This window comes from Pyrgilauda ruficollis, unplaced genomic scaffold (assembly GCF_017590135.1).
Source record: "Pyrgilauda ruficollis isolate IOZ18807 unplaced genomic scaffold, ASM1759013v1 scaffold165, whole genome shotgun sequence".
Taxonomy (NCBI): Eukaryota; Metazoa; Chordata; class Aves; order Passeriformes; family Passeridae; genus Pyrgilauda; species Pyrgilauda ruficollis.
The window spans coordinates 565865-586140 of NW_024515320.1; the positions used below are offsets into that span (position 1 = coordinate 565865).

A 20276-nucleotide genomic window follows, 5' to 3' on the forward strand; every position below is an offset into this window, starting at 1 on the left:
CCCTCCCCGCCGGCCCCTCTCCCGAGCCCTCCGGGAGGCGCGTTGTCACGGAGACCGGCGCCGGTGCCGGCCCGCCGCGCTGCCCCGGCTCTCCCCCGGCCCGCTCCGCGGCTCCCCCCGGCCCCGCTCCCCGCCGCGGGGTGGTGGCTGCGCTTGGCCATGAGTTTACCGCAGAAGGCGGCTTTGAAACCCGGCGCGGCGGCGGCGGCGGGGACCGGCCCCGGGAGCGGGGCGGCGGCGGGGCCGCCTCCCCCCCCGGCTCCCCCTCACCCGGCGCCGGCGCCTCACCCCAACATCAGGGCCTTGCCGCCACAGCCGCCCCAGCAGTATCCTTTGCCCCGGGGGCTCGGGGGTGACACCCCCTCCCCACAGCGAGCGGAGCCGGGGGGGTGAGGGCTGCGGGGAGCCCCCAGGCCTGGGGGCGGTGGGGGGTGAGGGGTCGCCGGGCCCCCCAGACCGGGGGAGGGTTGGGGGTCGCGGGGCCCCCCAGAGCCGGGGGGATGTGTGAGGTGGGGGTTGTTGAGGGGTTCCCGGCTCTTTTTTGTGTGTCTGTTTGTGTGTGGGGCCCCCTGCAAAGGGGGGCTGCACCTGCTGGGATGGTGCCGGGAAAGGGGGGCCGTCCACCTCCCGGTGGGCCGGTTCCGAGGGTCAGCCCTTTCCAGGGGGTCCCTTTTCCCCCTCCCCCAAAGTAGCGGTGACCCCAAGGGTAAACTTTTAATTATAAATCGTTCTTCAGTTTTGCTTCTGGTCCTGCCCAGGTAAGTGCTTTGGTTTTGTTGTTTTTCCAGGCGAATTTAAACCCAGTTTTTTTTGGTTTTTTTTTTTTTTATTTACAGCTGGGGACGATTTTCATGTGATTTATTTTATTTTATTTATTTTTTCTTACTTGGCTGGTGGGAATAAATCTCAGGTGGAACGTTTCACTGAGCAGCTTTCCCTGCCAGGCCACGCGTGATGGGGAGGAGGAGCAGGCTCCCACTCCCCAAAATCCCCCCACCAAAGCGGCCGCTGCTACAAAGAGAGGCCGGCGGGGGCTGCGAGTGTTTTTTAAAGGTCTTGGGTTCTGTGCTGCGAGTAGGCCCCGAGTCAGGAGGGAAATACTGCAGGGATCAGCAGGAAAGTGCCTCCCGGCCTGAGGTTTTGTTTGCAGTGTCCGACAGCATCCCGTGGCAAACTGGCTGTTCTCTCCCCCCGCCTCCCTGGAGTTTTGGGGGGAGTATGACGGGAAAAACACACTTTGTGAAATATCTCCGTGCTGTGTTATCCGGGAATGGTGCAGGGACGGTCGGGAGTGTGTTTTGCTATTAATGTTTGGCGGTGTGTTGGATTTTAAGGTGGAAGTGCAGGGTGGTTTTCTTGCTGAGGGCTGAGCTCTCAGAACTGTGTTCCCTGTGTATGAGCATTTTCCTGCTCTCACTTTCATTTTGGAGGTGGGAAGACCCAGTCCTTTTATAATCAGTTTAGGTCCATTGTTTTCTTGAACTTCCGGCAAGAATCACCCCTGCCATGACAACAAATTCATTGCTTAAATCATGAGACTGTTGACGTTACAGATTTGTTTGGGTCAAGTGAAAACCCCTGGACGTTCTCTTTGCTGGCTGATTTTTGCCTGATTTGTGGTATTCCGTAATTCCAGCCGGTGCTTTAGGAATAAAAAAAGTGGGAAGGTGCTGTCGGTAGAGTCAGCGGGGTGGTGGTAAGTAAAACTGTTGCTCAGGGAGAATTTGCTTCGGTTTTGAGGGATGTGCCAAGAGCTGGAGTGGGAATGCCGGCCAGCGTGCACGGGCTGTGCCCAGCTGATCTTCCAGCAAGGTGCTGGTTTGGCTGGGAAGGGGCTTTTTTACCGGGAAGGTGGCACTTGGATGCCTTGGCAGTTGAAGGCTGCAGTTTGCCTGGCTCTGGGGCGGTGCTGGGCTGCCCGAAGCACTTTATTCCCGGAGGTGCTTCTCCGGGTGTCGCTGGGGGGGAGCCTGCTCGGTCGGACGGGGGGCTGTGCTGTTGTGGCTGTTGCTTTTGGTGAGTGTTGCATGGGGGATGAAGGGAGGGTTTACTCTGAGCACAGCCTAAAAACAAAAAGGGCTTGGAAAGCCTGGAGAAGCTCCTAGAGGAGCTGGGGCTGCTGTGGCAGTCCTGTCCTGGGGACCCAACTGGACATTGTGAGCAGGAGGGACAGAGGGAGGGAGAAGTGTTAGATGGGTATGACAAGTTGGTGTTATAAAAGTGGGGAGGTTAAAACGACACAGTTTCATTTTTATTGCTAGACATGCCTGTTTTGAAAACATTGTGTTTGACCGATATCTGGTTAACTCCTGAACTACTGATCTGTGCTTGCAATATATTCAAACACTTTATTTTTGATGCTTATTTGGGTGTCCTGGTGAAGCTTATTCAGGTACCCTGGCTGGTTTTATCCTCCACCAAAACCTGTGTTTGATTATAAACAAAAGCTGTTACCTCTCAGTGCTGCTCCGAGTGAGGCTCAGGGAGGAGAGTTCATCCCTGATTTACTGGAGTGCAGGGGGTCATCTGAGTTCAGCCTTATTTTTAGCCCTCTTTGGTTTCTTTTTTTTCTCTGTGTTTTGATACAACTGTTGAGCCACTGTTACCTCACAGCAGATAAAAGAGTTGCAGGTTTCTCTGACTTGGGCTTTTTAAACCAAAGCAGTTTCTTACTGGTGAACTTTGTAACTTAAGAAATACTTTTGGTTTCAGACTTAATTGTATCATGAAATTAAACAATATCTGTGTAATTGGAAAAAAAAATTGTATGAGAGAGAAGTGTTCAGCATGTGCATGTAACAAGGCATGAGGGAAGGAAAATTAAAATACAGGGGAAAGAAAGAATTTTTTTAGCAAATAATATTTTTTGAGAGAAAAGAAGCTGGAAAGTGATGGACACGAAGAGCAAAAATGTCTGGTTGTAAGATTCATTCTGTTTCCTGCTAAATAGGAAGTTATTGGAGCCATTGTAAGACAAGACAGACTTGTGAGGAATTTCCGTAACACAGTGGCTTCAAGAAGTTAAATTTCCTGTGAAAAGTAAGTTGGGAAAATTTGTGGCTCTGGTGGTGGTGAGTACTCAGCCAAACCTGATTTCAGGCAGAAATTGTGCTCAAAAGTTGTCAGTATGGATAAATCCTTTAATTGGAGTCTGACCCTTATTTGGGTGGAAAGGACAAGTGACGGTGAAATGACACACAGAAGGGATATTATAAAAAGTAAATCCCAAACTGCCCTCCTTGGCTTTGACTGCCAGACTGCCTCTGCAGGAGAAGTTCCAGTGAAGTCTGGAGTGAGACTTTTCCCATAAAAAGGTGCAGTAACAAAGGTGCTGCAAGGGCACTGTGGGCCTTTGTGGTTTTACCTCAGTGGTACTTCTGACACGTGTCACACTCCGCCCTGCTCTTTACTCTCCCACTTAGGAATGAGGTATTTTTTTGTGTGTCTTACATTAAGCTGTTCTTTCAAAAGTCACTGTGCTGTGAATAAATTTTGTGGATCAATATAATCAGGTCACCAGTTTCTTCCCAGCCCAGATGTGGGCAAACATTGGCCTGTAAGGGACAGCCAGGTTGATGGATGGCACCTGGGATGACATCCCCCAGCTGCTGTTTAATGTGACACTGTTCAGTCAGAGCCAAATCAGAGCTGTCTGCAGCTCAGGGCTGGTGTCAGTAGGGTTTTGTTTTCCCAACTTCCTCACATTTGGAGGGTGTTCCTGATTGTTGATGTGCAGGTACCAGTAAGCTTGACTTTAATCTGTCCCCGTGGCTGCTTCCGTATGGGATTGGGCATCTCTGAAAAACTGGGTGTTCCTCAGGCTATTGCAGGTTGTGGCAGGCTCAGGGTGGGTGTCAACAGACCGTTACTAATTTTTTTTTCTCTTCTTCCTCCTTGTTAATTCCTTTTCTGAGAAGCAGAGAGGAAGAATCAGTGTTTGGGGGACTGACCTCTGTGAATTCCATCACTGCTGTGCAAAGAAATGTGTGTTTTGCTAACATTGCCTGAGTAATTTAGTTTTAGTTTTTCCTGCATTGTTCAGCTAACTGTGCTGTAGTCCCTTTCAGGAAGAGCTGTGCTGGTTCCTGCTGGGTTGGGTGGCATCTTCTGGATGCAAGCAGCTTCCCCAAAGCCTGGGAGAACAGCAAGAAATACAGTATGGCATTGAGGAATGTGTGAGGCTGTGTGGTAAGCCGGGGTGAGTTCTGGCAGTGTTTGCCCAGTGTCGGGATGCAGGCCTGCCTTGATCTGGTTAATCGAGATTCTTGATGAGGACAGCGTGCGTGGGGTTCTCTGTTGTCTCTCTGTGAACCAAGAGTTGAGCTGGAGGAGAAAGTGCCCAATAATTTTGCCCAGGTGAAAATCTGCAGTGTACACCGAAGGGTCGAGGTCTCTGGTTTGCTGTGATCCCCTCTGGAAGTTTGGAGCCAATGCCATCTTTCCTCCCTTACTTCCATTTTGAGTGGTGTTTTCCCAGACTACGTGAGGGAGCAGCTCTGTACTCTCTGGAGTTTGTCTGTTGATGAGTTTGGAGTTGAAGACAAGGCATTTGGAAGCTGCTTGGGGACAAAAGTCAGCTTGAAGAGCATGATGGTGGCTCTGGTGTGAAGCACTCCCCATGCAGCTGTGACACCGGCTGGAGTGCAGTTGGAAACCTCTTCCAGATGCCAGTGGCAGCCACGTGTGAGGAAAGGGTCGGGTCCTGAAAGGGAAGGAGGGTGAGAGGGGGGAAGGAGGGACGAGGCTGAGATCAGAGGTGTCCCTTGCTCTCTGTGTTCCTGAGTTGAGGAGGAATGTTCTGAGATCTCAGCTGCATGAAGGGAAGGGGGCAGAGGTGTTGCCTGGGAAGTGTTTCTGTTTAGAAGTGTGGAAGCTGTGGAGATCAAACATCTTGGGAGGGTTGTAGCAGGAGAAGAGCTTGGAGAAGAGACTTTCCCTGCTGCTCTGTGGTGGTGGCTCCTCTGCAGGGGAGGAATGGGCATGGACTGGGGAGCGTGTTGCCAAAAAATAAAGTGCCTTAAGCCCTCTCTGCCATCTCCCCTGTTGATGTTCCCCAGCCTTGGCACATCTTAGTGTTCTTTCAAGCAGCAATAGCTTTAATTTATTTAATGACAAAAGCTAATCATGTTAGAGGGCAGATATGTCACTTTACCAGCTTTGTAAGATTTTTGTGGTGAAATCTCTTTGAGAAAACCATTCTAAAAATGTGATTTCAATTGGTTTATTTTCTTCTCACATCCAAGGACATGACTGTCTATGTTCTCTGGCAGAAGTCTTTGGTAGAGGGTTACTTTATCCATTTAAATATATGTGTATTTAATGAGCAGCTCTGATTTGGGAGCAGAGTTTGTGTAAGGAGTTGTTGAGAGAGTAACAGGAGACTCAGAACAAATAACTTCTCTTTTAGATGTTGGGAAATAGAAGAATCTTTATCTGTTTTTTATTATTTTATCTGTGATGGATTTTGTCCATCATTTTCAGGCTTTTCTGTGTCATTAGCAAACACTGGGATGTGTTGAGCTGGTGCATTTGATCCACTTTTGTTTAGTAGTAGGAGCTAGCAGTAATGATCTCCCTTTAGAAAGCAGAGGGAACCTGTATTTTCTTTTTCCCCTAATCCAGCAATTTCAGGGCTAGTCAACTGTCAACTTTAGTTGTGTGTAAATCCGCTAATATGATTAGAGTTGCTGGAATTTTTACTCTGGGGAATTACAGATGGGTAGTATCACTGTTTTACAGGCATTGCTTTGGTAGGAAACTTTATCTGTGACTTGAATGTGGTTCCTGGCAATTGCAAAAGCTTTTCTGGAATGAATGGGGAAGAGAAAACTGGTGTTTGTTCCAAGGCATGAACATGTGGGGGGAGGAGTCGTGTGCCCCGTGGTCTGGAGGAACCAGGGGAAACTAATTTTTCTTCTTTTTTTTTAAGGGGATACAGTTGATGAGACTCTCAGGATGCTGTGTTTTACACTTGCTGCAATTTCAAGCACTTCTCTGTACAGCTTTGCTTCCCAAACCCTGGACTCCGTTTTGTCTCCCAAATAGGAGCTGATGATGTGGAACAGCTGGAAGAAGAAAATAGAATGTGTTCTTAAAAAAGGAAAGGATCAAAGGGAGGAGAGCAAAATCAGCTTTTAGGCTGGTGAAATTTTCTGGTGCATGTTATTCCTCTGGTTTATTCTTTACCTTTGGAAGGTGTCCCAGGGCGCACTCCCTCTTTTTGGAATAGGTGATGGCACGCTGTTGCTGATGGGACTTGAGTCAAATTGCTGCTGGGCATGTAACTAGGTTAATGGGACAGCATGATTATTTTTTTTTCTTTCCTGAAAGGAAAATTACATGCTCTGTATTTCGATTGTACCTGAGGAGTTGTTTTTACTTTTGTTTGCTATGTAGTTGAGGTGGAGAGAAAAGGACAAGTTTCCCCACACTGAGGTTGTATCAGGTTCAAGTCAATTCTGCCACCAAAAATAAGATGTTTTCGTTGTTGGTTGTAAAAAAACTTTGTGTTTCCTTTATCTGCATGAGAGTTGAAACATTTCTAGAGCTTTAGATAGGCTTGAAAAAAAAGCCAAGTGGCTTCCAGAATGTGTGTCTTGGAAATAAAACTTATCCCGGCCTCGACCGATCCTGGTAGCGCTGTCTGAGTCTGTTGGTGGAGTGTTGAAATGGGTTAGGACTTGTTGAGGTGCAGTGAGCAGCTGCTCCTTTCCAAGTGCTTGAGCTCAGCAGGAATGAGGCTCCCATGCTCTGGAGTAAGAGTATCTGCACAGGAATAGCTATAAAAGTTGGAAGCACAAAGACCATCCCTGCTTGTAGCAAGGGAGGGGACTGAATGTGGTGGAACAGAAATTTCCCTGCCAGACTTGGAGTTTACTCTTGTTGCTGTGAAAACACTAAGCAAGGAGGAATTAATGCAGTTAAAGGTCTTAAATAACACAGATTTTCCTAAGTTTGGAAAGCCTTTGGAAGGTGGAAACTAATAAATGTTGCAGGGCTGCTCTGTTTGGGGTTGTCACATGATGACTGTGTATTTGGTTTGATTTACATGTGAGGGTGACTGTGAGTTACTGAGTTAGAGTAGTCAGAGGAGTCTGATTGCAGTGTCTGTGTCACTGGTGATGGGTGAAAATCCATTTGAGCTGGTGCTATGGCTTTGCTAATGGTGGTCTGAAAACTGATTTCTCTCTTTTATGTGTTATTAATAAGTTGTAGAAGTTACTGTGCCTTGAAACTGGCTTTTCCTGGGCTTATTTTGTTCTCTTGCCAAAAGGCAAAAATGAGAGAAGTCTTTGGTCTTTCAGACCAAGCAGGGGGCTCTTTCTATGTGCATCAAAGGGAAAGACATTTTTAGTGATGCTACATTCAGCTTTTTTTTTTTAGTCAACTGTGTTCTTGGGAAGGCTCCTAAGCATCCTGAGGAAAGGACCTTTAAAAAAAAACCAGTGCATTTCTACTGAGTGGTGGGAGCCAGCCCTTCTGTCCTGGAGCTGCCATGAGATCTTCCACAGAACTGTCAGGTCTGATGTGAAATTCAGACTGAAATCTGACCTTAAGACTTTCTGGAAGTCTTGAATTCCTGTTTGGGATGATGTACAGGCTCCATACTGGACACTGGGTTTTGCAATGTGCAGCTGAATCATGGGGGTGACTCAATGTATTGTGTTGGAAAGGGAACTCAGCAGGGTTCTTGTAGTTGAGGGTGAGCAACCTATACCAGTTGTTTGGAGGGAATTCAAGAACTGAAACCAAAGAAACACTTAAAGCCTGTTTATTGTGACTTTTAATGTGAAATTCATGGTGCACCTTGAACTCTGGAGTGTGCTGGGAAGGGGATTTCAGCAGCTTTAGCATGGCAAGACTCGTTTGGAAAGTGCTTTTGGATGTAGTATTTCTTGAGCTGGTGAGACATCTTGATTTCTATTTGCTCTGTATAATATGAAACCAGCTTCAGTTTGTGTCACCCTTTCTCACTGGTGCTCATGCAGTTATAAATACTTGCCACTGGACAGTCTTTCTCCAAATATTCAGTGTTTCTGGGCTCTGTGTTTTGTATTTTAGAGTTGTGAATGCAAATAATTCAGCTGTCAACCTGTCCAGCTTGAGTTTTATGTTTTCCTTCAGTGTTGTGTTTTAAAGTCGATTTCAAAGTGCTTTTATGTCTGTTTCTTCAAAAAGAAAAAAAGACCTAATTTTTGCTGATATTTTTGCAAATACCACAAAGCCTAAGTTTCAGTGAATTTGAACTGTTTGCCTTAATTCCATTGATTACCTTTCCAAAACACTTTTTCAATTTTGAAAAAGTTCATCTGCACAGATAAACTCCTCTATATTTCGATGTTTGATTGTGAGATTGTGCACCACGTTTAACTTGAAGTGATTCCCATTTTGCCACAAGTACCCTGTCTCATGGTGGTGGCCGTGGCAGCGGTACCTGGCGTCGCCGGCATTCACCGAAACAATCGGCCCTTGGCACAGCCCCCTCCCTGCCTTGCTGCAGCCAAAGCACACTTCATCCACTCAGGCTGATGTTAGGGTCATTAAATAAATGAATGAATTGTACTGTCACCAAATTCCCATCCTGGCAGATGAAGAGCGTGAGATTTTATAGCCGGGACCCCTGTCCAGAATGTCTTATTGAATGCCCAGGATGTCAGGAGTGGGAACAGTCAGCAAAAAGCTTTCTGGTGAAATGTGTGAGCCTTACAGAGAGTTATGGTGTAGAGCGCTGTAAAAGCTTGAATTACCAGACATCTAATGCTCCAGGATGAGTATTAATCAACGTGGGAAGGGCGTGGAGAAAGGAGCTGGAGCACAGCAATAAAACAAGGGAGCAGGACAGACACGGAGAGTGGGAGAACTGCGTCTCTATTGTCAGGTCAGCTCTGTCTTGTTATTTGAAAGGAGTTTTTGGGGGAAGAATGCAGCCAGGCCTGGAAGTGTTGAAAGCAGGGATAACTCTTTGTCTCCATCGGGGAGTTTGAGGTCTCACTCGTTGAGCTAAAACTCCTAAAGGTCACTGATGCTTTGGAAACTCTTGGAAAAGTCTGCTGAACTTCCACCACTGGGAGGAGAGGGTTGCAAATATTCCCTCAAAGAAGGAAAATTCACTCCTCAGGCTTGGATTTCTTTTTCTTGTGGTCTAGCTCCATCCTTGCTTTTGTGATGTTGTGCTTAAGATGGTGTTTCTGCTTATGAATGGGAAGAAAAAGATCTGTATCATCCACACTGGCTGCGAGTGGGTCCAAAATGTCTCTGGATTGTGGGGAAAAAGGAGGAAGATGAAGTGTGTTCCAACCAGTTTGGGGGACCAAATTGCACTGCAGCCCCTGATAATGTCAGAGGTGCTAGGGATAACCAGAAATGTTTTATTTGATCCGTTCCTGTTCTGCAGTGTTCCAAAACGTCAGCATTTAAGGGAAGAATACTTCTGTTGTTCTTCCCATCCACAGTGTTGGTCTTAGCTATGGTTAATTTGAAAAAAGACTGCTAAAATAACACTGGGCACCAGCACAGTCCTCAAGAGCTTCCCTGTCCATGCTTAAGGTGGTGATGGCACTTGTGGCCGTGGTGGTGGTGAAATCCAAGAGTCTGGGCAGTGTTTGTAGGTGGAAAACTCAATCTTAAAGCCCTGCTGTGGCTGTGGAGGTACTGCAGTCTGAAATCAGCACTGCTGGGGTTTCTTATGCTCAGAAAAGGAACCGTGGTGCCTGTGGTGGTGCATGGGTTGTGCTGATGGTGCAGATAGGCCTCAGCAACCAGGCAGGGGCAGGTCCTGAAGTTTCCTTTTCTTTCCCATCTGGGATAGTGCATCAGGTACATCTTCACCAGCTACTGCCTGTGTGTTGGTTCAGCTGTGTGGCATCACCTCAGCCTTCCCTCTGTGTTTTATCCCTGTTTGTGGCCAGAATCTATAGAATCCCAGAATGGTTTGGGTTGGGAGGGACCCTAAAGTTCCATCCCCTGCCACAGGCGGGGACACCTTTCACTAGACCAGGTTGCTCTGACCCGGCCTTGGATCCAAAAGGCCAAGCCAATGGAAGTAAACCAGGATTTCTTTTAATGGGAAATGTTCAGAGACTGATTTACTGCTCATCTTCAGACCCTAGTGGGGTGAATATATCATTGCTGTTACTTTTTCTTGGATTCCTCTGCACAGGTGTGTGTGAAGTGTGCACCTGAGATTCCTTAGGACAGGAAATTAGAGGTGCAGAGGGTTGAACTGAGGAGACTCAGGGCTCTTGTCCTACCGACAGCCCTCTGGTTTTTGTGCAGCAGTGTAAGATGTGTTGCTCTGCCCTCCCTGGATGCCAGCTTTCCCTGGATTTAATTTTCTATGACACAGAATTTCAGCTGAGGGGAAGTCATGAGCTCTGCATGTGGCAAGAAGGTGCTTAGGGTTTCATTTCATGTTGATAAACTGTTGAAATAAAGATTATGGGCCAAAAACCACGAGGAGTTCCAGCACTGGGAATGAAAATGTGCATCAGCACTCTGGAGAATCATCCTTCCAGAATTCCTTGCTCAGCTGATGGGAGGACCATGACTCTGGGTGACAACACTGCTGTCACCACAGCAGGGTGACCAGCAGAGCATTGCATTTCCCCATGAGGTCACAGTGTGAAGTATTGGAGACACCTCAGGAAACACAGCTGAGTGAATGAGACAGTAAAATACCAGGCTGTTTGATATTCCTGCTTATCATACAGATGGAGAGCCTGGCTCAGAAATAGATGGATGCTGCTGCAGGGTCCCCAACCCCCAGGACACAAGCAGAGTCTGTCACTGTGGAGCAGAGACATGTGGGGGGTAAAGCCTGGCAAGTTGGAGTGGTTTATTTGTGGTTTTAGGGCACAGAGTTTGAGGTGAGTGGGCAGGGGCAGTTCTGTGCTAATGGCATGCACAGGAAATGAAAAGTCAGTTTTTAGTATTTCACAGCAATTCAGACTCCTGGGTGAGAACTGCCGTGAATGAGCGCTGCAGTGCTCATGTCTGCATGGGAACTTTCTGCTCTGCTGGTGTGACAACGTGCCCCAGCTGCTGGTGCTGAGGGGAAGCCAGAGCTGGGAGGTTGTACTTCGTGAGTTCAGCATGAGGGAAGGTAGGCTGTCATACCCACACAGAAATTTATTCCAGGCTGTACGCTGAATAAGGGCTGGATAAAAGCTTGTGAATCTTTCTCTGCGATGGGATCCTTTTCCTCCTGCTCTGCCTTCCTCTGTTTGTGCCTTTTCAGTTATATCACCTGGCCCTGTCTGCTTTGGCTCTTGTGGTTTTAATGCTCTTACCTGGTTATGTGTGCACAGGGCAAACTTGGTATAGAAATAACTCTGTGTGTGTGTGTTAAGTAACTGCTCCGAAGGACGGAGGCCCCAGACAATCCCAATTTTTTTTTTCCTGGTGGGGCTGTTGGAACTGGAGTGTTTCCCGGTCCTCTGCCGCAGTGGCAGTGGCTCCACGCCTCCCAGCCCAGACCCAGAGTGTGGTTATCAGGTTGCCTCCCTCTCCCTGAGCTGGTATCAGGCCAGAAACTGCTGTTTCAGCTGCTAGTCAGGGGACAGCTACACTGAATTTGGGGACCTTTGTTTTCGTTGGATTGTGATTCAGTTTGTGTGAGATAGTGCCTGGTTTGGCTGTTTGATGTAAATTTCTTTAAGCTCAATGATTGAAATTCTGGAGTATTTGACAATAACTGTTGTATCTGCCATTCCATTTCAGAATGGGAAAGGAGGAAGATGGGTGTGGCTTCAGCTGTGTTGTCTGCTCTTTGGCATTTTATTAAAAAACCTCTTTTTTTCTGCCATACTAGATGTGCACGAGCATCTGATGCAGCCAGAAGTGCAGAGAACAGCTGAAGAGCCATTCCTGTTCCTTTTGGAATAGACCAAAGGCCAAAGTTACTCCAGAAAGGAGTAGGCTGGTGTGTGTGTCTGGCCAGACAGGAGATCAGAGCCTTCTTCTCCCTGGCTGTCTCCTCCCAGTCACTCCTTGTCATCTCCATCAAGGCAGCTTGCTCACAGCCTTGCTTTGGATATTTTTACAGCATCTACCAGGAGGTTTGCTCAGTCTTAGCCTTGTTTAGCTACTGTTCCGTGTGAGACTACTACTGTTGTTTTTTTTTCTGCTTGAAAATTCAATAAACGAAATAATCATCACAAGTTCTGGCTCTGACATTGCCTCATGTCAGATTTGCCTCTCTCTCCCCTGGCCCTTCCTTGGCCGCTGCCTGGGAATTTCGTGTTTGTGATGTCTTTCTTTGAATGCATGTCTCCTTATTAGAGACTCTTGCTTTTCCCTCATTTCTTGAACAATGTAGTTTCTTCACTCTTCACTCCTTCTCATTCTCTGGGAGCAATGCTTCTGACCACCATCTGGGATAAGGATCTTCCATTTTCCCCAGGGATGGTTGAAATTAGTTTGGTTGGTGGCTTTGCTTGAAAAAGTGACCCAGGATTCTTTTCCTAGTACATCTCTTTTTCTCCCAACCCTTTGCAATGTCCAGAGCAACTGTGGCTGCCCCTGGATCCCTGAAAGTATCCAAGGCCAGGTTAGATGGGGCTTGGAGCAATCTGGGATAGTGGGAGGTGTCCCTGTCCATGGCAGGGGTTGGAATGAGCTTTAGGGTTGCTTCCCACTCAAACCATTCTGGGATTCCATGATTCTGTTCACTTCCATATTTAACTGTTTCAAGCAAGGATCATTTTACTGTCGCAGGTCAGGGAGGACTTTTGAGCTGCCAGGCGAGGGGTGGGTGTGGTTGGCTTTGTGGAGAGTGTTATCAGCTGGGGCAGAAATGCCTTCCTGAGCAGCTGGAGGGTTTTTGGCAGCCCCTTTGCATTCCATGGTCTCCAGAGGGAGGTTTGCAGTGTGCAGAGGTGCCTCCATGCGTGCTTAGGGGTCTGGGAGGGCATACCATTTCCCTGCTGAACTGTTCCGTACATAAATATGGTTTTTAACTCTTACCAAATGCTTGGAAGCCAAAGGCTACTCTGGAAGAACTTCATCAAGGAAAGCAGCGTAAAGATACCTCTCTGTTAGGTACTGGATTTATTTTCCCTTCTGTTATAGTTAATTGCAAAAAGAAATGCAGTTTAAAGTATCCAAAGGACTTTTTTCTTTGCTGCACCATGCTGCAAAATGCCTTGTTCAGAACGCTTTCTTTCCTCTGAGTTTGGATCCTTTTTAAATGCTGAAGGGCATTTTTAAGACTTTGTTTTAAATTCGTTTTACATCGTGTTTATATGAAACAGACAAAAAAAAAAAAAACCCAGGGCTTTGCCAAATATTCTTTGAAAGAACAAGCTTTGTGGATAATCATTTTCATGTTCTACCTGCTCCTTGGTGTGTTCAGATGGTAGAAGAATCTTCTCTCCCCCAAAAAAGGCTTTGAGAGATTAACCTTAAGGTAGTCACTTGAGGCAAATTGATTAAGAAATATACTGAATGTTAGATTTAATCAAGATTGAGTAATGGAGTTAGAATTGACTGTCGCTCCTGGAATGCAGTTATTTTTAGGTGGGGATGGGAATGTGCTGCTCCCCAGGTTTTCCATACCATGGCTCTGAAGGCAGACTGATCCAAATGCCATTGGACAGAGAGGATCTGCTTCAGTTTGGTACTGGCAGCTTCATCCCGTTAACACATCCCATAGAAAACGTGTTGTGACAAAGCTTGGCAAATCAGAACAAGGGGATTCCACTGCAGCACTGAGGGTTGTCACCCAAAATACACCTCAGATACGTCAGTAAAAACACTGAGCTGCTACTGATGGAGGGACTTTACCTCCTTTTGTATTTGGTTTCCTCCCAAGGGGCAGTGGAGGCATAGCTCCAATCTCTTCTCTGTGAGCAGGGACAGGAGCCAGTGAAGGGCTGGAGTTGTGTCAAGGGAGATCAGGAAAAGGGAGATCAGGAAAAGCTCTTCCCCAGAGGGTGCTGGGCACTGCCCAGGCTCCCCAGGGAATGGTCCCAGCCCTGAGGCTGCCAGAGCTGCAGGAGGGTTTGGACAGGCTGGGATTGTTGGGGTGTGTGTGCAGGGCCAGGGGTTGGACTGGATGGCCCTTGTGGGTCCCTTCCAGCTCAGGATGTTCCATGATTCTCAGAAACATTTGGTGAGGCACTAAACCTCACTTTTGATCACTTACTTTAGGCTCTGCCCTCGTTGCCACTGGTGTCATAGAGTGAGGTCCTGAACTTTTTGCCCGTGTTGGTTTTTTCCGTGGGTGCCACAAAGGAAGCAGGTCTTGTCCAGCTCGAGGCCTTGGCCCTCTGTGGTGCACTGCAGAGCTGTCCTTTGTCCTCTTGCAGGGTGGTGTAACTCAGATGCAACTGGCATTCTATTTTCTCTTGCTTAAAGGTGCGAACAAAGCTGTTTCTTCGCTGTAACTTTCTATCTTCAGCTCAGGAAATCAGGAAGTTTTTCTGGATTAAAGCCTAAGAGACACTGATAGGCTGGGAGAGTTGGGAACATAACCCTGGGGAGTAACATCCCTGCCCCTGGCAGGGGGTTGGGACTGGATGGTCTTTAAGGTCCCTCCCAACCCAAACCAGTCTGTGGTTCTGTGAAACTGCTGAACCTGTTTGCTGTTCATTGCTGTTCCAGAGAAGCCAGGTTGCAGAAGGATTGAGTAGAAGAAAGTGGGGTCACTTGCATGGCAGGTGAATGAATCAGGATTATTTTAGAGGAGCTTCCTCACTGTCTTGACATGTCCTGACTGCAGAGAAAATCAGAGCAGCTGTCTTGCTAAATTTGTCTTAGATACAAGGGAATTGTGACACAATAGTCTTTCCAGGGACTGAAAAGTAAAGATCAGTTCCAGGTGTTGCATGATATTGTCATTTTGGTTGTGTCTAGTAATAATATCAATTTCCCTTTGCAACTTTCAGTGTCAGTGGGCAGAAAAGGCCAAAGCTGGCATGGTTCATCACGTGGTACCCTCAAGCAAACAGTTGTTCATCTGTCAGCTGGAATTGTGACTTTTTTCCGCATTATGCCCAGGCTGGGCTTGCCTTTGCAATGCCCAGGATGTCCGTTTGTAGGTTTGTGTTTCTGGGTCAGTGTAATCACTGGGTGGGAGCGGTCAGGATGTGAAGTTACCCATGAGGGAAAGTCCTCTTAAAGAGGCCTCAGGTGTGCTGCCTGTTACAAGCTTTAGGAGCAGGTAGGATCAGAGGGCAGGCTTTAATTTCCATGGGAAAAGCACAGTTTCTGGAGTCACTTTGCGTGGTGCCAGGGGATTGGGCAATATTTTAACATCATCCCAATCTCACAGTTTACTCGGAGAAATGGGGTGAGATCGGTGAACAGACATTGTGGTATCTCTATACCCCAAACACGCATCACCCTCTTTGCAGTTTACCACTCAGTGAAAGCAAAGAACATAAAACCAGGAAACCTCTACAGATGATGCTTTGAAGAAGCTCTTTTGGTTAACACGTTTTGCTTGTGTTTCTTGTCCCTTTAAGCCTGTTCATGCCTGGAGTGTTGGCTGCAATGTTTGTACTGAAAGCAGGAAAGCCCAACAGTTGGGACTTAAATCCACCTGCTCAGTGGCATCTACAATTGGAGCTCTTCTAGTGGCCCTAATAACCTTAATAAGGTTTTTGTGCGGCTTTTCTTAAATTTTAATTTTGTTCCACGTGAATTTTCAGGTATAAGCAGAATCTTGGAGCTCTCCTGTACATTGTGGCATATTTGAGAACTGGGTTTTTTTCCCCCCTCGGTTGTTATATTAACTTTTATCATAGATTGATTTTAAATGTTGGTGTTTAATAATTGCATCTCAAAACTTGTCTTATCTGGACTGTACAAAGCAGAATTAAGTAGAACAAATACATCTTGCTTTATCTGGAAAGAGGGTGTACTTTGCTGCACATTATTGCTGTTCTCTTATCTATGGTGCAAACACTAAAGCTTTGGAGTAAGGAGTTGTTATTTAATGCTGTATGGTGCATGTTGTGATTTGAAATATAAATAAGTACAACTGACTCTCTGGGTTTGTTCTCAATGACTAGCGCAGCAGCTCTACCTTAGGAAGATGAAAAGGAGTTTCCTATTTATATCCCATCACTGTTCATCATGCCAGAATTGCCAGTGGAAGCCCAAGTCATTGCCAATGAGCAATAGGTGTTTTAGGGACTTTTTCTTTGTTTGTTCTCTATTTCCACATTTCTTTAGACTTTGGTATCAAGCTTGTGTATCGTAGCAGCTGCTGCCTTCATGGGAGTTTTGAGTGCACACAGAATTTCCTGATTTCATGCCAGATCATCATGGAATATCCTGAGTTTGAAGGGACACACAAAGATCATCAAGTCCAACTCCTGGCCCTGCATAAGACATGAATCACTTTCTTTTATACCCCAAGGATAACTTTCTATTTTTTCTCTGCCTCTTTATTCTTTCTCACCTTTGAGGGTGTTTTGATAATTGGACTTGAGAGTATTGGACTTGACCAAAAAAAAAAAAAAAAAAAGGGAAAAATAAAAGATGTGCTGCAAGAGCAGCTGTAAATTTCCACTTCTGCAGCAGCCATGGGTGCACGGCTGTTCACTGTGTAAGGGACACTTGGTTTGTCAGTTCCTCTTCCCCTCTTTACAAGCTGCCTACTCTATATTGCCATTCCCCACCTGTGAGGAAACAAAGGAGGCAAAAAGTACTCCTGCAGTGGAGGAGGAGAGAGTGGCAGGAGTGAGTGTGTGTGAATGTGAGCATGTGTGTGTGTCTGAAATGGCTCTTTGTGCTGCCAGGGGTGTGTTTGGATACGTCGCCAGGCTTGGTCCCTCTGAGTGGATTTCGCCTCTGGATGCCTGAAGAACAGTAACTTTTTTTTTTGCACAGCTGGCTGTTTTTAATGAGATCTTCCTTCATTTTCCAATGAAGCAACAGATCAGCACCTTTAAAAGATCTTTATCTCAATGGTGAAGAGCAGGAGTCTTTTCTATATTGAAAAATCCTGAAAGGAAACGGCATCCTGTGTGAGCTTGGCCCGTGTGAATGGGCTGTCAATCAGTTTAATTAAAACTCTGATTATGGCGGGGTTTTCCTCCTTTTTAGTTCAGCTACAACACAGGGAGAAGAAAGTTTTTATCTTTACAAGCTATTCTTGCAGATGTTGTTCCTGCGATTGCAATTAAGAAAGGCTTGTGTTTTAGGCAAAAATAAATTAGCTTGCTTCTTTGTATAAAGAAATATCTTGCCCCTTGGCCACCTCCAAAAATAGATGTGGAGTCCCTGAAAGTGAAGTATTTAAACGCAGCATATGGATTAGCTCATGGGGTGGTGCAAAAGGACAGGATTTAGCCAGCTTTGCCTTTTGTGTGGTTATCCCAAGACAGGCTGCTGAAGGGAAATGGAGCCAGTTTCCTTAGAGCCAGTTTGTGTGTCCTGTGTGTGGAGCATGCAGGAACTCCCTGGTTAGGGCAGGATGAGCCTGTGTGGAGAGATGGATAAATATTAAAGCAGTGGAAATAGACACTTTGTTGGTTTTGCTCACTTAAATGTTTCTTTTGAACATGGGTGAGACTCCCTGCAGAAATCTCTTCCTAGAGTCTGTGTTTGCATCAAAACCTTGGCTCTGCTAAAGCACAGAGGATTCAAACTTTGCATTTTGCTCAGAAGCTCCCATGTGCAGCAAGAGCCCAGTTTGGGAGAGAAGAGGAGCAGCCCAGCATGAATTCATGGCTTTGGGTTTTTACAGTATATTTTACAGTATTTTTACAGTATATTTGTGTTCCTTGGGACATGCGGGCCACCAAAACATTCGTGATGGCCACATCTTTCACCTCATGGAAGATCTTGCCTCATGGACCTTCCTGGTGCTGGCGGCTGTGTGGTCAAGGTGAGGAGTGTGTGTACCCTTCTTTCAACATTTGTGAGGAGAAACAAGCCCAGCAAGCATCAGAACCTTGGCGGTGGTGCTCACCTTTATCAGTCTGCATTTCAGACTGGTGGTCGTATGTGTCCATGTTTAGATGGGACACCAGTACCAACTGGGACCCTCCTTTGATTGTTTCTAGGTATTTTGGTTTGCTGTTGAACTCTGCTGAGTTTTATGGTAGCACTAAGAAAATGGGGAAGGGGATGTTAGTTTTGTTTGGTGGAGTCAATACTGAATGTGTTTTTTCTTGAACTGTGAAAGGCTAGGTGCTTTTAGCATGGTGGGGAATGATGTTGAAATGAGAAGCAGGTCTCTAAATGTAAAGGACTTTGAGAAGGAGCACAAACATTTCCTCAGTCCCAGGAGTGGAACAATAGCTCATTGTTGGGAGGAAGGGATTGCAGAAAAGCCAGCAGACTTAGAAACGGGGTTATTTTCTATAGCTTACTATTTATATTGCACTTAGAGGCTTTTTGGGGACTAGATGTCCAGTTCCTGCAATGTGTGTCCCTCGGTGGAGGAAGGTTGGGTGCGAGCAGAGCGTGTCCTCAGTGGGCATTTGTTGTGCGCAGTGCTGGGGTTGCGGGCGCTCGGAGCGCTGCTCTGTGTCCATGCGAGTCCCTGCTCTGCCTCGCAGCCTGGCAGCTGAGGAGACGTCCCCTAAAGAGACAGGACTCTTCTTCCTCCCACCCTCACTTTCTTTCTGCTGTCTATGGGCCGCTGAATGGGTTTGCATTGACCAGAGAGACAAAGGAGCCTTTCAGGCTCCGGCTTTGGCCACAGCCAGCGTGCTCTGGGCTTTTGTTAATGCGCTCAGTCCCCCCTTTCTCTCCGGGCAGCCTCACGCTCATTGTTAATGCAGCTCCGGAGCAGCACTGATAGTTCTGAATTCATTTTGTTTGCTCAGTTTGCAGGAAAAGTTGCAGAAAGCTGCAGAGGGAACATGTTGCCTCTTAGATTCTTCGCAGAGTATTTTCTTTCATGCCTTTCGCAGGGAAAAGTGGATTGTGTAAACAGATCCTGGCAAATCCGTGCCCGAGCGTGGCGGGGCAGCGGCAGCGCCTGCGCGCGTGGAGCCCGGCACCTCGTTCCAGGCCTGGGAACACTAACTGGCTTTCCCCCACCCTGCTGGATTAGGCTCCATGTTGTCCTGTTTAATTTTGTTACTGCATTAGGCAGCTGAAGATGTAAGCACTTACTAAAACAGCTGCTCTGCTAAGAGGCAGCTCTGAGTCGGGAGGTGCTGTGCAACAGTTGGGAACTTGCTCGGCATCACCCCAGACTGACTCTTGTGTGAGAGGGCTGTGATTTTAGTGGCTTTAAGGCTTGAAGATCCATAGTCTTAAATAAATTAAACCAACTTCAGATAGATACAGCAACATGGGGATGGAAGGTGGGAGAACCCCCTAGGTTGGTGTTTATTTGCCGCCTGTCTGGAGGGATGTGGATCTGTCTGATTGCAGTGTACTCCATCCTGGAGTGAACTCCCCTGGATCCCTGGAAGTGTCCAAGGCCAGGTGGAACAGGTCTTGGAGCAACCTGGGACAGCAGAAGCTGTCCCTGCCCGTGGTGGGGGGTGGAACAGGATGAGCTGTAGGAGCCCTTCCAACCCACACCATTCTGGGATTCTGTGCCCAAAAAAAGGCACTAATATTTCATTAATTACTCAGAAGGGATTATTTATCCAGAAACAACGTCACAACGGGTCGACCACGCAATGCAAACACTCCTCATGCCTTGGTAAGCGTTGTTGTAATTCTGTTATTCTTGTCAAAGGGTCTGGTTCTAGTTTTTTGGGGTTTTTTTAGCTTTGGAAGTCAGTGCCTGGGGTAAAATCCCTGTGTGGCAGTGGAGCTCAATAGGGGGAGTGTGAACTTTAACTAAAGCCTTGTCTGAATTCCTTCCAGTTCTCTGTACCAAGGATGGGCCTCACCACATGTCCAGAAGGCTAATAAATGTAGGGGCTTGTAAATCAAAAGGGAAATGAATCTGAAGCCCTTGGGGCCTTTGCTTTGCTTAAAAAGTATGAGATGTATCCATGAGACGACACTCAAATTGTCCTGTCTTAATAGTTTATTTAAAATTTATGCCCAAACTTACCCCACAAAGTAAAAATAAGTTGTGTCCTTGGCACCTTCAGTGAGTAAAACACTTCTTGGTTCAGTGGTAGAGGGTTTAGACCTTGGGACTGGACCAAATGAGCTGGATTTTGGCACACATAGCCCTGACTGAAGCAAGGAATGCTCTTCTAATCCCCCCTACCCCCAAAGCCACCCAAACCACAGTGTGTTTCAGCATCACCTGTGGCACAAATCCACCCAATGGCTTTGTTCTGGCTGCTGACATGCCATCTGAAAGATCTTGGTTTTCTTTCTGTTGGGAGGAAATCTGCCACCTTCTG

General features: G+C 46.8%; 1 protein-coding gene across 1 annotated transcript in view; it reads left to right on the plus strand.

Moving 5' to 3' along the window:
• Positions 1-15: 15 nt before the first annotated feature.
• The window catches only part of EIF4G3 (eukaryotic translation initiation factor 4 gamma 3), a 141441-nt gene continuing 121180 nt past the window's right edge, over positions 16-20276 (plus strand). Inside the window, exon 1 of the mRNA XM_041463389.1 lies at positions 16-326. Within this exon, the coding sequence (XP_041319323.1) occupies positions 160-326 (167 nt within the window). The 5' untranslated portion in view covers positions 16-159. The remainder of the gene's footprint in view (positions 327-20276) is intronic.